Source organism: Oncorhynchus clarkii, chromosome 3, assembly GCF_045791955.1.
Source record: "Oncorhynchus clarkii lewisi isolate Uvic-CL-2024 chromosome 3, UVic_Ocla_1.0, whole genome shotgun sequence".
In the NCBI taxonomy this organism is placed as follows: Eukaryota; Metazoa; Chordata; class Actinopteri; order Salmoniformes; family Salmonidae; genus Oncorhynchus; species Oncorhynchus clarkii.
The window spans coordinates 51,495,442-51,509,938 of record NC_092149.1 but is presented as its reverse complement, the minus strand read 5'-3'; the positions used below and the strand labels follow the sequence as shown (position 1 = coordinate 51,509,938).

The window sequence follows — 14,497 nt, the reverse complement described above, 5'->3', positions numbered from 1 at the left end:
ACCAGCAGGCTCATAAGCATTCATTCAAACAGCACTTTCGTGCGTTTTGCCAGCAGCTCTGCTGTTTATGACTTCAAGTTTATCAACTCCCGAGATTAGGCTGGTGTAACGATGTGATGTGAAATGGCTAGCTAGTTAGCGGGGTGCACGCTAATAGCGCTTCAAACGTTACTCGCTCTTGCTCTGCATGGGTAACGCTGCTTCGAGGGTGGCTGTTGTCGTTGTGTTCCTGGTTCGAGCCCAGGGAGGAGCGAGGAGAGGGACGGAAGCTATACTGTTACACTGGCAATACAAGTGTCCACAAGAACATCCAATAGTCAAAGGTATATGAAATACAAGTGGTATAGAGAGAAATAGTCCTATAATTCCTATAATAACTACAACCTAAAACTTCTTACCTGGGTATATTGAAGACTCATGTTAAAAGGAAACACCAGCTTTCATATGTTCTCATGTTCTGAGTAAGGAACTTAAATGTTAGCTTTCTTACGTGGCACATATTGCACTTTTACTTTCTTCTCCAACACTTTGTTTTTGCATTATTTAAACCAAATTGAACATGTTTCATTATTTATTTGAGGCTAAATTGATTTGATTGATCTATTATATTAAGTTAAAATAAGTGTTCATTCAGTATTGTTGTAATTGTCATTATTACAAATAAAAATTGGCCATTTAATCGGTAGCGGCTTTTTTTTGTCCTCCAATAAATCGGTATTGGCATCGGCGTGGAAAAATCATAATCGGTCGACCTCTAGTCAGGATGCTCTCGATGGTGCAGCTGTAGAAAATATCTGTTTTATCAAAGAAGTAGCCTGTTTTACAAAAGTCCTACTTACACTGATTAAAATGTTTTTGAGCGTTGGTGAAGAAGAAAAATGGGAAGTGATAGCATCCAATCCGTGAAACCGTCATCCTCCTGCTGACTGCTCCTCCTGCTGACTGCTTGTTGCAGTTTAACCCATGCTTATCAATCAGTGAAGGATGCATGGTGGTATTGGATCAATCATTGAGGGGCCCAATACAGTTTTTAAATCATTAGCCTTGCATGCTGAAGTGACACACTCATCTGAGTCACACGCTCACTAGGGCAATTCGTGGCGCCGCCGGCCAGCGGGCATTACTGACAATCAGCGGGTTTAAGTAGCAGTAAATAACGCTGTGCTGGTGATTAAAACACTAAACTCGCCCAAGGATCCAGTCTAGTTGGTACTCTTTCATTCTCACATCCATCCCTCTTCAGTGAGCGACTGATCACTCCTGGTGCAACCAGACCCACTGTGTTATTTTAGCCTGTGCTTAAGGGATTCAACCAGTAGCATTAACTAATAGGATACGTTTAGAGTATGACTCATTAGTCCATCAATGACCTTTACAGGGGGAAATAAATACAGGTTATGAGCGTGTCGGGAAAAGCTTACCGACAACTAACAGTTTCAGTGAACTCAATGATACAGTATCCTTCCTATAGCGCCGTAAAGTGGTTACATTTGGTTCCTCTAGCCTACTTTTTTTTTAGGCTTGTTAGTTGAAAAGGAGGCCAGGCAGGCAGGCGTTCAAGCCGGGCATTCCTTGGTGTTGTTCACGGATCATGAAAAGCAGCCAGGTTATCCTAAAAGCAGACGGGATTAGGAAGAAGCCTTCAATCCCCTGGTAGGCCTAGGCAGTGTGACGTCAACCCTGGCTGTGTCTCAAATGGCACTCTATTCCATAGTGCACTACTTTTGACCAGGGCCCATAGAGTTCTGGTCAAAAGTAGTGCATTATATAGGGAATAGGGCGCCATTTGGGACGCACACCTTACGAAAAAAGATTGCCGTCAGAGTGCTGTATAACTGCAGTACACTGTAGTATAACTGTAGTTAGAATGCAGTAGAACTGCAGTAGGCTGCAATTACTGAGTCCAAAATAACACAGTCGACTGCAGTTACTGCACTTTTACTGCAGTTTCAGAACTGTTATCTTTTTTTTGTAAGGGCACCCCTCTGGCCAGAGGTCTGCTCCCTGCCTCCCTCTCCGCCGAAACATGCAGCAATTACACCCCAACAAGAACACTGTGACATGTATTAGTGACTCCCACGTAAAAAACAATTGCTCCATTAGGTTGCCTAATAACAGTCTAAATGGCTTGGGCCAGCACCAGTCAGCAAACAGAGTAACAGGCCATAGCCCAAGGCATAGTACATTGGAAAACACAAAAACACAGAGTAAAACAGGTTTAGTTACAGTTTTTCCCTCTTAAATCAAACCGTTCCTTCTGACAGGTAAGGTTGCAGGAGCTCTGAAGTCACATGGCACTGCATAACCTTCTTAGTAGGTCTGTGTTGGGCTAATTGTGTTGCAGGCGACCAGGTCCCACAACAGACTCACCTAGCCACCTTGTAGCAGAGTATTAGGTCTGACTACAACCATGTCTGACCCACATCTACACGACCTCACAAAACCAGGCTTTACACCCCTGAGCCCTTCACTGATCTAACCCCCCAGAATCTCTGGACAGGCTGTTGTGTGTGTTATGCTTGGTACATAATGCCATGTTTTAGGATGCTGAAACATTGCAAATGTGTAGTATAGTAAGCAATGCATGTATTAGCTTAAAGTACAGAAAATTGAAGATAAGATTAAATTAGCAGGATTAGCCTAAATCAACTAGCTAGGTTACTAATTTTGTCAAGACAGCTAGCTGTTCAATTGGTTCTTTAGAGTACACAGTTGGCTAACACATCACATTTACAGAAGCAGCGTAGGTACAAGTAAACCTAGCCTTGGCATATACAGGCTGATAAACAAGCATTCTCACTGAACACTGAATGTCCCACTCAGAAAGGCATTCGAATTTGCAAGATAGGGCCGATGGGGCAAACAAACAGCTGTCCTACTTTAAATTGCTGAGGTTTACATATCAAATCAACCAGTCAGTCAACTTGCTGAGTAGAGTTCAGTTTCCTCCATATATAACTTCACCGCTAAAACAAAGGTAATTGACTTCACAGACTACTAGATAGATACTTGGATTGTGTGCTTTTCGGATGAATTTGCGTGACAGATTTTGTTCACGTGGTTTTCTACCCTCTCACATTGATGATTTGATGCGATCAATGAAAGAAGAAAAAAACGTGTCAAGTAAACCAAAGAAAAATGAAAAATATATGAGATCAATTGTTGCAACGTCTATCTCATCGTGATATTCCAATTTAGCTTACTACTGTAGCTAAACACAAACGGTGGAACATGGTTTGAGTTGAGAGGACGACTGAGCGGAGTAGCTAGGTAACCGTCGGACCAACACCGCTGCGGTGCCAGCGCAAAGTAGGAATGGCGCAAAGACAAATGGGAAACTTATCAGGGTTCGATAAGAAAGCACTTTGAATTTGTGAACATACCAAAACGATTGCGAATCTCTCCTCCAATTCGCCTGGCTCCGGCATAGGCAGCTTCAGAGGCATGTCATGTCCCCTGAAATCAGTTTGCTGGTCCATACTCCCTGCGTTCCCCATGTTTCAGCTTGTTTATTTTTTTTTTGTTGCTGGATCACAACTACCTAACGTTACACCTTCCTCCTCGACTTCAGAAATCACAGCAAGTCAACAAAAAAAAAACGAAACAAATGTACCCGCGCTAATGCCTCTTGTTTGCAAAGGTTCCTGTGTTTATCCCAGCCTCGCCACTTTTAACAGAAAACACACGTGAGGAAATCAGCACACCACGATGGTTCCAAAGAGCCGAGTCCTCGAGAAGCATTATAATGGAATGGGGGACTGACTATGTGGAAACTTGAATCGAAGCAACGACCGCGCAATATTTATAGGACCAACGGAATCTATCCATATCTTGCACAATTTCTGCTCCACTCCCATTTAGTTGTAATGACGATGTGCATGATTCGGGTTCAGGAATCCCTGTCTGTGTAGCAAACTAATCTCTGCAGTGCTGACCCAACGAGTACAGTAAAGAGTCTAGTCTACTCATACGTCACCGATTACACCGCACACACACACACAATCACATCTCTACACAATGAGCCCTTTCAGAGACAAGCCTTCTACTTGGCTTTGCCAAAAGCGTAGTTAAGGAGACGATGTTGTGTAGCGTTGCATGCTGGTAGATGCAGACCCGTTCATGGTGTATAACCGGTGTATAACCTGTTTATAACAACCTTATTACAACCAATTTACCTCATCTAAAACACTAATTACAATTACACTAATCCAAGTCCAGTATTTAAGCCTCATAGCCCCGAAGAATTAGGATAGTTGGGAAATCTTCATTTACAGCCATTATAGATAGGCATAGGATAGAATATTCACTATACTGAAGGTTGAGAGAAAAAAGGCAAAACAATCTATTAGGCCTACTACTGAGTAGAAGATATCAGATAATGTGTTGCTAACAGGGTGGAGTCCCATTGCTTTTGAGAGGATGACATCAGCTTGGGGAGAGTTTCCATGGAGAGCAGAGGTTCTCCAGATGCACAGTGGCAATATTGAACAACACAGCCTGATACAACAGAGCGTCAGTCATGTCATATTAGGGGTCAGCTGGCTACACACATCGCATCAGGGACACAATGAAGAGAGAGGCTGACCTCATACCATTAAATGCTCCAAATCGTGTTGTTGGCGACTTACACGTTCTGACATTCTCCTTCTCTGTTTGGTTTCTCGACATTTTGTTACTGGCTTGATTACGTCAATCAAATGCACTGTCACTGAGTCAGTTGATGAAAGTGACATTTTAGGTTACAAATATGGGCAAAGCATGAAGACACGCTGTTTCACATCTGTTAATGTGAAATTATGAAGTTCCTTAATGAAGTTGTACCTGACTGGCTGGACATGACTGGCTTGTGGTAATGACTGGAGTGGAATAAGTGGAATGGTATCAAATCGAATGGATGCCATTCCATTTGTTCAGTTCCAGCCATACTTTATTATGAGCCGTCCTCCCCTCAGCAGCATCCACTGATGAAGTTTGTGAAAAAGTACACTATATATACAAAAGTATGTAGACAACCCTTCAAATTAGTGGATTTGGCTATTTCACAGCCACACCCGTTGTTGACAGGTGTATAAAATCGAGCACACAGCCATGCAATCTCCATAGACAAACGTTGGCAGCAGAATGGCCTTACTGAATAGCTCAGTGGCTTTCAACGTGCTACTGTCATAGGATGCCACCATTCCAACAAGTCAGTTTGTCAAAATGTTGCCCTGCTAGAGCTGCTCTGGTCAACTGTAAGTGCTGTTATTGTGAAGTAGAAACCTCTAGGAGCAACAACAGCCCAGCCGCGAAGTGGTAGGCCACACAAGCTCACAGAACAGGACCGGCGAGTGCTGAAGCATATAGCACATAAAATCGTCTGTCCTCAGTTGCAACACTCACTACCGAGTTCCAAACTGCCTCTGTTAGCAACGTCAGCACAAGAACTGCACACAAGCCTAAGATCACCATGCCAAGCGTCAACTGGAGAGGAGTAAAGCTCACTGCCATTGGATTCTGGAGCAGTGGAAAAGCGTTCTCTGGAGTGATTAATCACGCTTCACCATCTGGCAGTCCGACGGACAAATCTGGTTTTGGCAGATGCCAAGAGAACACTACCTGCCCCAATGCATAGTGCCAACTGTACAGTTTGATGGAGGAGAAATAATGGTCTGGGGCTGTTTTTCATGGTTCGTGCTCGGCCCCTTTGTTCCAGTGAAGGGGAATCTTAACGCTGCAACATACAATGACATTCTAGACGATTCTGTTCTTCCAATTTTGTGCAACAGTTTGGGGAAGGTCCTTTCCTTTTTCAGCATGACAATGTCCCTGTACACAAAACAAGGTCCATACAGAAATTGTTTGTTGAGATCGGTGTGGAAGAACTTGACTGGTCTGCACAGATCCCTGACCTCAACCCCATCAAACACCTTTGGGATGAATTGGAACGGTGACTGCGAGCCAGGCCTAATCGCTCAACATCAGTGCCCGACCTCACTAATGCTCTGTGTGACTGAATGGAAGCAAGTCCCCGCGGTAATGTTCCAACATCTAGTGGAAAGCCTTCCCAGAAGAGGCTGTTACAGCAGCAAAAGGGGGACCAACTCCATGCCCATGATTTTAGAATGAGATGTTCGATGAGCAGGTGTCCACATACTTTTGGTCATGCAGTGTTAAATGTGTAAATGTGCAATATTTGAAGTTACAGATTTGTTCCATTTGCCACTCATTGCAGACATACAACAATTATAATACATGTTTCAAAACCAGTAAGTCTATCTTAATAACATTGTCATTACAATCATGCCTTTTTTTTTTTTTTTTACATAATATTATAACCTTCATCACATAGCTACAGTAATTGGCCTTTCTTTTTAGGCCTTAGGGGCTAAACAACTAGCCTATTATTCTGTACACAAAACGCCACAAATTAACTAATGAACATACAGAACAGTAGTGCTCAGCAGAGCTATGCCTGTAAAATACACAACAATGGACATACCAACAACAGTCAACAATAGCAGGGTCTCTCTCAGACGTCTGCCGTGGAGAGCAGCCAAGGCCGTGGAGTGAGTGGGACAGACACAGACATGATGCTGCAGCTGATGATGAGGCAGCGCATAGTAGATGGAGTGTGTGTGTGTGTGTGTGTGTGTGTGTGTGTGTGTGTGTGTGTGTGTGTGTGTGGATGGAGATGGGAATGAGAGACATTGATTTCCTGGTGGAGGGTGGGGGTGGTTGCAGACATGCCAGGGCCTCAGCTGGTTGAGAAAGGCAGGGAGACAGGATGTCAGTAGTCAAATCAAGTCAAATTCTATTTGTCACATGCGCCGAATACAACTGGTGTAGACCTTACAGTGCAATACCTACCCTTAAGCCCTCAACCAACAATGCCGTTTTAAGAAAATACATTAAAAAAAAGTAAGAGATAAGAATAACTAATGATTAAAGAGCAGCAGTAAATAACAATAGCGGGGCTACAGGTACAGGGGGTACCGGTACAGAGTCAATATGAAGGGGCACCGGTGTCGAGGTAATTGAGGTAATATGTACATGTAGGTAGAGATTTTAAAGTGACTATGCACAGATAAAAACAGAGAGTAGCAGCTGCGTGGGCGGGGGTGGGGGTGGGGGGTGGGGGCTTTGTAAATAATCTGGGTAGCCGTTTGATTAGTAGTCCTCTGGAATTGAAGAGATTAGAGGCTAATTAGGCAAAAACATGTTTTTCTATGGCAACTGCTCAACACTATAGTACATGTTTTGTGTCACAATGAGTGATGACCTAATAGACACCTCCAGAGAAGGCTCGTTTGGCCTAATCCACATAGAAGAATGGGAGAATATGGTGTTTCAGGGGGGAGACACCCTACAGCTGCTCAGTGCTGCGAGGCCTAGAGAAATCCCCACTAAGGCAATCCTAAGAGGGCCCAAAGTGCACCGCGAGGAAATGTTAAAATGCCAAACAGATGCCCAAAATAAAGAGAGCACAATCAAATCTCTGTGTCAGGAATCTCCCAGGGACACCATTTCACAGATGTTGCTAAATTTGTCTACAAAGCTAAAGGAAGCAGTGTTGTTAAATGCCAGAGTGCTCATGAGAGAGGGAGAAGACGTGGCACAAAGAGAACGTTGTGGTAGAGCCACGACAGAGCCAGCGTTTGCAACCCTCCCTAACCCCAAAGTTGTCTGTTGATCAGTGGGCAAGATTTTACACATCACCCACGTAGGGACTCCCGCTCAGGTCATTCTATAAACCACAGGAGGCTGCTGAGGGGAGAACGGCTTATAATAATGGCCGGAAAGGCGCAAATAGAATGGAATCAAACACCCGGAAACCATGTGTTTGATGTATTTGATACCATTCCACCTATTCCGCTCCAGTCAATACCACAAGCCCGTTCTCCCCAGTTAAGGTGCCACCAACCTCCTGTGATATTAACATAAATACAATTTTACATTTTGAAATGTCAATTTTTGTTCAGAGTAAAAATAGTTCAGTGGTATAGGAGGTTGGAAGTGATCATTTTCAGGCCAATTAAGCATTGTGGACAGAATATTGGTCTTGTTAAAGTTTCCAGCTGAATGAAGGCTTTACACATGTCTTGTCTATGAGTGTGTTAAGTCCTAAACTGAGAACGTAATGTCAGATGCATCATAGAATGAAGAGGCCCTCTAGTGCATAGAAAGTGTATTACAGGGGAAATAAAATAAAGACGCAAAACACAGCATTCACACCACTATGGAGGAAATAGTATAGATTTAAATGTGATTCACACAGCAAGAAGGAACATTTAAAACATAACTAGCACTAAACGTTGTTTCGTAGGCCTCGTAGACCTGCCAGTGTGTATGCCAGTCTAACGTGGTGGTACTGAAACTCATCTATCGTGAGTCATCCAGATAAGCCTGAGGAAGCCATTTTCAGAGCTAGGGCTCCCTAATAGTATTTCTGCTGAGTTATGTTTGTAATGGTTCAGCTACTCTCTGCAATGGAACTGCTACAGGCGACATACAATTTGTACGTCCCAAATTGCACCCTACTCTCTCCATAGTGCACTACTTTTCCCATGGGACCTGTGCACTTCATTGGGAACAGGGTGCCATTTGGGACGTAAACACTCCCAGTATAGAGTAATTGGAATTGAACAAGAAGTGCATCCATTCCAAGATAATTTGTTACTATTTACCTAACGACAATTGCGAATACTTGACGACACAAGGGTCATCTGTTTTTTGTTTGTTTGTTGATACGTGATCGGTTTTCTGAATCGGTAATGGATCGTCTTGGCATTCAATCTTCATCAAATGAAGAACAGTGGGGCTGGGGGAGTCAGAGACTGAGAACTCTGAAGATGATACTTTTGTCGGGGACTTAGAGAAAGTCTACTATTAGCAGAGAGAGAGAACCACACTGTATTTACCCCACAATATCAAATCAATCAAGGTGTCATGTTAAAACTTTAAATGCATCTCTCCAGTCAAGAAGTTATGAGTTATGCATTTCATGACATACATACAGTGCCTATTAATTTGAACATGATTACTCTGGTACATTTTTATATAAATAAATCAATGTTTTGAAAAGTAAAAAAAAAAAAAGGCTATTACTTTTTGCATGTGCACCCAGTTCTCATCCTCAGAGGAAATGTACACAAGTAAAGTACAAGGGTGTGCTGGTAGCCTCAAGGTGTTCCTGTCTGAATCCCACGGCTAACAGGGTTCATCTGACAGGGCTAGGCTGGAGTGTTTGCTGGCATCAAAATAACACACACACAGTACTTATTGCCAGCAGAATAATAAGTAAAGAATTTACTACAGTCTTCATGCTACTTCATGTAGAAGGAGGGGAGAGAGGTACTAGAGAGAGAAGGAGTTTACCTGTACCCTTACCTGTACCCGTATATGAGTAAAGGTGAAAGTCTGTAGATTTCTTGTACAGGCCTGAGCTGCAGTCTTTGGTTAAAACGTTGAATATATACAGTATTAGTCAAAAAGATTGGACATACCTACTCATTCGAGGGTTTTTCTTTATTTTTACTATTTTCTACAAGTGACTAGGCGTTGGGATTAGTAATAATAATAATAATATTAAGAGTAAAAAACAAAGTAGCAGCAGTGTATTTGTCTTATGGATCCCCAGTAGCTGCTGACAAAGAAGCAGCTACTCTTCCTGGGGTCCAGCAAAATTAAGGCAGTTATATACAATTTTCAAACATTACAATACATTCACAGATTTCACAACACAGTGTGCCCTCAGGCCCGTGCTCCACCAGAAAGTACGCACACTCCATGTATAATCTCCCAGCAATTTAATGGGTATTTACCAACGTTTCGGCATCACTGTGCCTTCCTGAGGGTTATTACACATGGAGTGTACGACTTTCTTTATTTTGATAGTTTATAGTTTATTCGCCGTTAGCACCTCCACACAAACTATTATTCTGGGTGTGCGCCAGCTCATGTTTTTTTAAAGTTTGCTAATCAGTCATTTTGTTAATGGCTGCATGCCTATTAGTAACTGGGATACGCAATTTCATAAATGTGTCAAGTGCAACGTCTGGTTGCTCCTCATTACACACCACAGACCAACAAATATTGTTAACATCCACATAAGAATCACTAAAAAACTTCTCGTATGACCCCTTATACACTATATTAGGCTTTGGTTTTCTTAGATATGGCTACTAGATTGTGATCACTATATCCCGATGGATTTGGATACTGCTTTAAAGCACATTTCTACAGCATTAGTAAAGATGTGATCATTTCATGTTGATGATTTCATTCCTGTGCTGTTTGTAACTATCCTGGTAGGTTGACTGATAACCTGAACCAGGTTGCAGGCACGAGTTACATTTTTAAAGATTTCTCTTGAGTGGGCAGCATGATGAGTCAATATTTAAATCACCCAAAAAATATACCTCTCTGTTGATATCACAAACATTATCAAGCATTTCACACATGTTATCCAGATACTGACTGTTAGCACTTGGTGGTCTATAGCAGCTTCCCACCAGAATGGGCTTTAGGTGAGGCAGATGAACCTGTAGCCATATTACTTTAACAGTATTTAACATGAGATCCTCTCTAAACTTTACATGAATGTGGTTCTGAATGTAAACAGCAACACCTCCACCTTTGGCATTTCTGTATTTTCTGTAGATGTTATAACCATGTATTGCGACCCCTGTATCATCAAAGGTAATAAATATCTAAGTGAGTTTAAGAGATTGTCAGAATATGAATGTCATCTGTTACTAGCAAATTATTACTTTTATGAACCTTGCTTCTTAAGCTATATATGTTAATGTGGTGTCACGTTCGTCGTAACGAGAAGACCAAGGCGGCAGCATGATTAGAATACATTCTTCTTTATTTACACAAAGAACACTAAACAAACTAACAAAACAACAAAACGAACGTGAAGCTATATAAACCGAGTGCTGACAGACAACTACACATAGACAATAACCCACAAAACCAAAATGGAAAAATGGCAACCTAAATAGGACCCCCAATCAGAGACAACCAATTCAGGCCACCATAGACCTACATTTACCTAGACAATACCAAAATCCCATAGATATACAAAAAACCCTAGACAAAACATATACCACCCTCGTCGCACACTGACCTAACCAAAATAATAAAGAAAACAAAGATAACTAAGGTCAGGGTGTGACATGTGGGCTATTTTTAACACTATTCTGGGATGCTTAATTGATTTCATTGCCTTACTGGGAATCTTAGCAGAAGTAGACATGCTCATGTTATCTATGTTAGTGCAGGGTGAGCTGCACACAGGGGACTTCCTTCTAGGGCACACCGCCTCAGTGCTAACAGTATAACTCTGTTTCATAGGCACATGATTACTGCATACAATACCTGTGGGATGAGCAGAGGCATTCAAGGCAGCAAGAGAGACATAAATTAGGTTCTTACATTGTGTCTTCCAACGCCCCTGGGATAAACTACACTTGCTGAAGCATTATGACAACTCAGCGACACAATGGTAGGGATTAACTGAGCTGGACTTGTGTCATTGTCTCAACACAGCCTTATAATGCTGTGAAAGGATCCAGGAACCCAAATTATTTGGGTGGATCCCATCCTCCTTATAAAACAAGATTTGTTTCCAGAAGGTATCAAAATTGTCAGTAAAAGTTACACCCACAGAGCTGCAATAGTCTCGTAGCCAGTTATGGAGGGCATGACGTCTGCTGAAACATTCAATGCCACAATTTAGGGAGGGCAGGGGGACAGATATTATGGCGTGTTTGTTTACCATCATCAAGCAGTGACTCAATCAGTTCTTTAAAATCCATCTTCAGCTGTTCTCAGCTGCCCTCCATAATGTAATTGAATCGCACATGAACTATGGTAGACAAAGTGTTCTGATGCTGATTTAAAATGTTTGGGAGCAGCTTATTGATGTCCTGTACTTGTGCTCCAGGGACTGAGACATTTCTCACCAATGAAATGCCCAATACTATGGCCGGAGAAGGGAATTGAGAAATCTGCCCATTCCTACCCATCACACAATTCATTGAACCTTTCACAGGCCCACGAGAAGCAAGATAGAGTAGGCCCACTGCTCGCAGCGATAGGTCCAGACCTCCCACAGCAGGCAGTGCCCCGTCAGATCCAGAGAGAAGGAAAGTAGACGAACTCAACGAAGCCACTGCTGGAGTCAGCGTAGTATGAGTCAGCACCACCATCATAGACACAGGCAATCCCAGCAATGAAGGCGCAGGTAGATCAGGCACCAGTGCAGCGAAGCTATTCCGTACAGTGCCTTGCGAAAGTATTCGGCCCCCTTGAACTTTGCGACCTTTTGCCACATTTCAGGCTTCAAACATTAAGATATAAAACTGTATTTTTTTGTGAAGAATCAACAACAAGTGGGACACAATCATGAAGTGGAACGACATTTATTGGATATTTCAAACTTTTTTAACAAATCAAAAACTGAAAAATTGGGCGTGCAAAATTATTCAGCCCCCTTAAGTTAATACTTTGTAGCGCCACCTTTTGCTGCGATTACAGCTGTAAGTCGCTTGGGGTATGTCTCTATCAGTTTTGCACATCGAGAGACTGAAATGTTTTCCCATTCCTCCTTGCAAAACAGCTCGAGCTCAGTGAGGTTGGATGGAGAGCATTTGTGAACAGCAGTTTTCAGTTCTTTCCACAGATTCTCGATTGGATTCAGGTCTGGACTTTGACTTGGCCATTCTAACACCTGGAAATGTTTATTTTTGAACCATTCCATTGTAGATTTTGCTTTATGTTTTGGATCATTGACTTGTTGGAAGACAAATCTCCGTCCCAGTCTCAGGTCTTTTGCAGACTCCATCAGGTTTTCTTTCAGAATGGTCCTGTATTTGGCTCCATCCATCTTCCCATCAATTTTAACCATCTTCCCTGTCCCTGCTGAAGAAAAGCAGGCCCAAACCATGATGCTGCCACCACCATGTTTGACAGTGGGGATGGTGTGTTCAGCTGTGTTGCTTTTACGCCAAACATAACGTTTTGCATTGTTGCCAAAAAGTTCAATTTTGGTTTCATCTGACCAGAGCACCTTCTTCCACATGTTTGGTGTGTCTCCCATGTGGCTTGTGGCAAACTTTAACCGACACTTTTTATGGATATCTTTAAGAAATGGCTTTCTTCTTGCCACTCTTCCATAAAGGCCAGATTTGTGCAATATACGACTGATTGTTGTCCTATGGACAGAGTCTCCCACCTCAGCTGTAGATCTCTGCAGTTCATCCAGAGTGATCATGGGCCTCTTGGCTGCATCTCTGATCAGTCTTCTCCTTGTATGAGCTGAAAGTTTAGAGGGACGGCCAGGTCTTGGTAGATTTGCAGTGGTCTGATACTCCTTCCATTTCAATATTATCGCTTGCACAGTGCTCCTTGGGATGTTTAAAGCTTGGGAAATCTTTTTGTATCCAAATCCGGCTTTAAACTTCTTCACAACAGTATCTCGGACCTGCCTGGTGTGTTCCTTGTTCTTCATGATGCTCTCTGCGCTTTTAACGGACCTCTGAGACTATCACAGTGCAGGTGCATTTATACGGAGACTTGATTACACACAGGTGGATTGTATTTATCATCATTAGTCATTTAGGTCAACATTGGATCATTCAGAGATCCTCACTGAACTTCTGGAGAGAGTTTGCTGCACTGAAAGTAAAGGGGCTGAATAATTTTGCACGCCCAATTTTTCAGTTTTTGATTTGTTAAAAAAGTTTGAAATATCCAATAAATGTCGTTCCACTTCATGATTGTGTCCCACTTGTTGTTGATTCTTCACAAAAAAATACAGTTTTATATCTTTATGTTTGAAGCCTGAAATGTGGCAAAAGGTCGCAAAGTTCAAGGGGGCCGAATACTTTCGCAAGGCACTGTATGTCAATCTGCTCCGAACCACTCGCAGTCACTCCTGTCCGCTTAGAAGTATGCTGCTGCCTTCGGTTTCAACGACTTGTGACATGGGACCAACTCTGATTTCATTCTTCTTGCTGTTCTTCTTGTGTGGATAAAAGCTGTCTCGGAGCCTGTTGGTCTGAGACCCGATGTTCTGGTACCACTTGCTGACGGTAGCAGAGAGAACAATCCATGACTTGTGTGGCTGAAGTCTTTGGCAATATTTTGAGGATTACTCTGACGCCGCCTAATATAGAGGTCCTGGATGGCGTGGAGCTCAGCCCCAGTGATGTACTGGGTCAACCCACCACCCTCTGTAGTGCCTTGCGGTCGAGGGCGGTGCATTTGCCGTACCATGCGGTGATGCAGTCAGTCAAGATGCTCTCGATGGTGCAGCTGTTGAGGATCTGAGTGCCCATGAGAAATCTCTTCAGCCTCCTGAGGGGGAAGAGGCCGCTGTGCAGATGTGTATGTGGACCATGTTAAGTCCTTAGTGATGTGGACACCAAGGAACTTGAAGCTCTCAACCCACTCCACTACAGCCCCGTCGATGTGAATGGGGACATGCTTGTCCCCGTTTCCTGTAGTC

General features: G+C 42.8%; 1 protein-coding gene across 13 annotated transcripts in view; it reads right to left on the bottom strand.

Moving 5' to 3' along the window:
* Positions 1–3,893, bottom strand: part of LOC139396991 (formin-like protein 2) — a 90,641-nt gene extending 86,748 nt beyond the window's left edge. For all 13 annotated transcript variants that reach the window (XM_071143946.1, XM_071143942.1, XM_071143944.1 and 10 more), the window contains exon 1: positions 3,384–3,893. In XM_071143946.1, coding sequence (XP_071000047.1) covers positions 3,384–3,497 — 114 coding nt within the window. In that variant the 5' untranslated portion in view covers positions 3,498–3,893. The remainder of the gene's footprint in view (positions 1–3,383) is intronic.
* Positions 3,894–14,497: the final 10,604 nt, after the last annotated feature.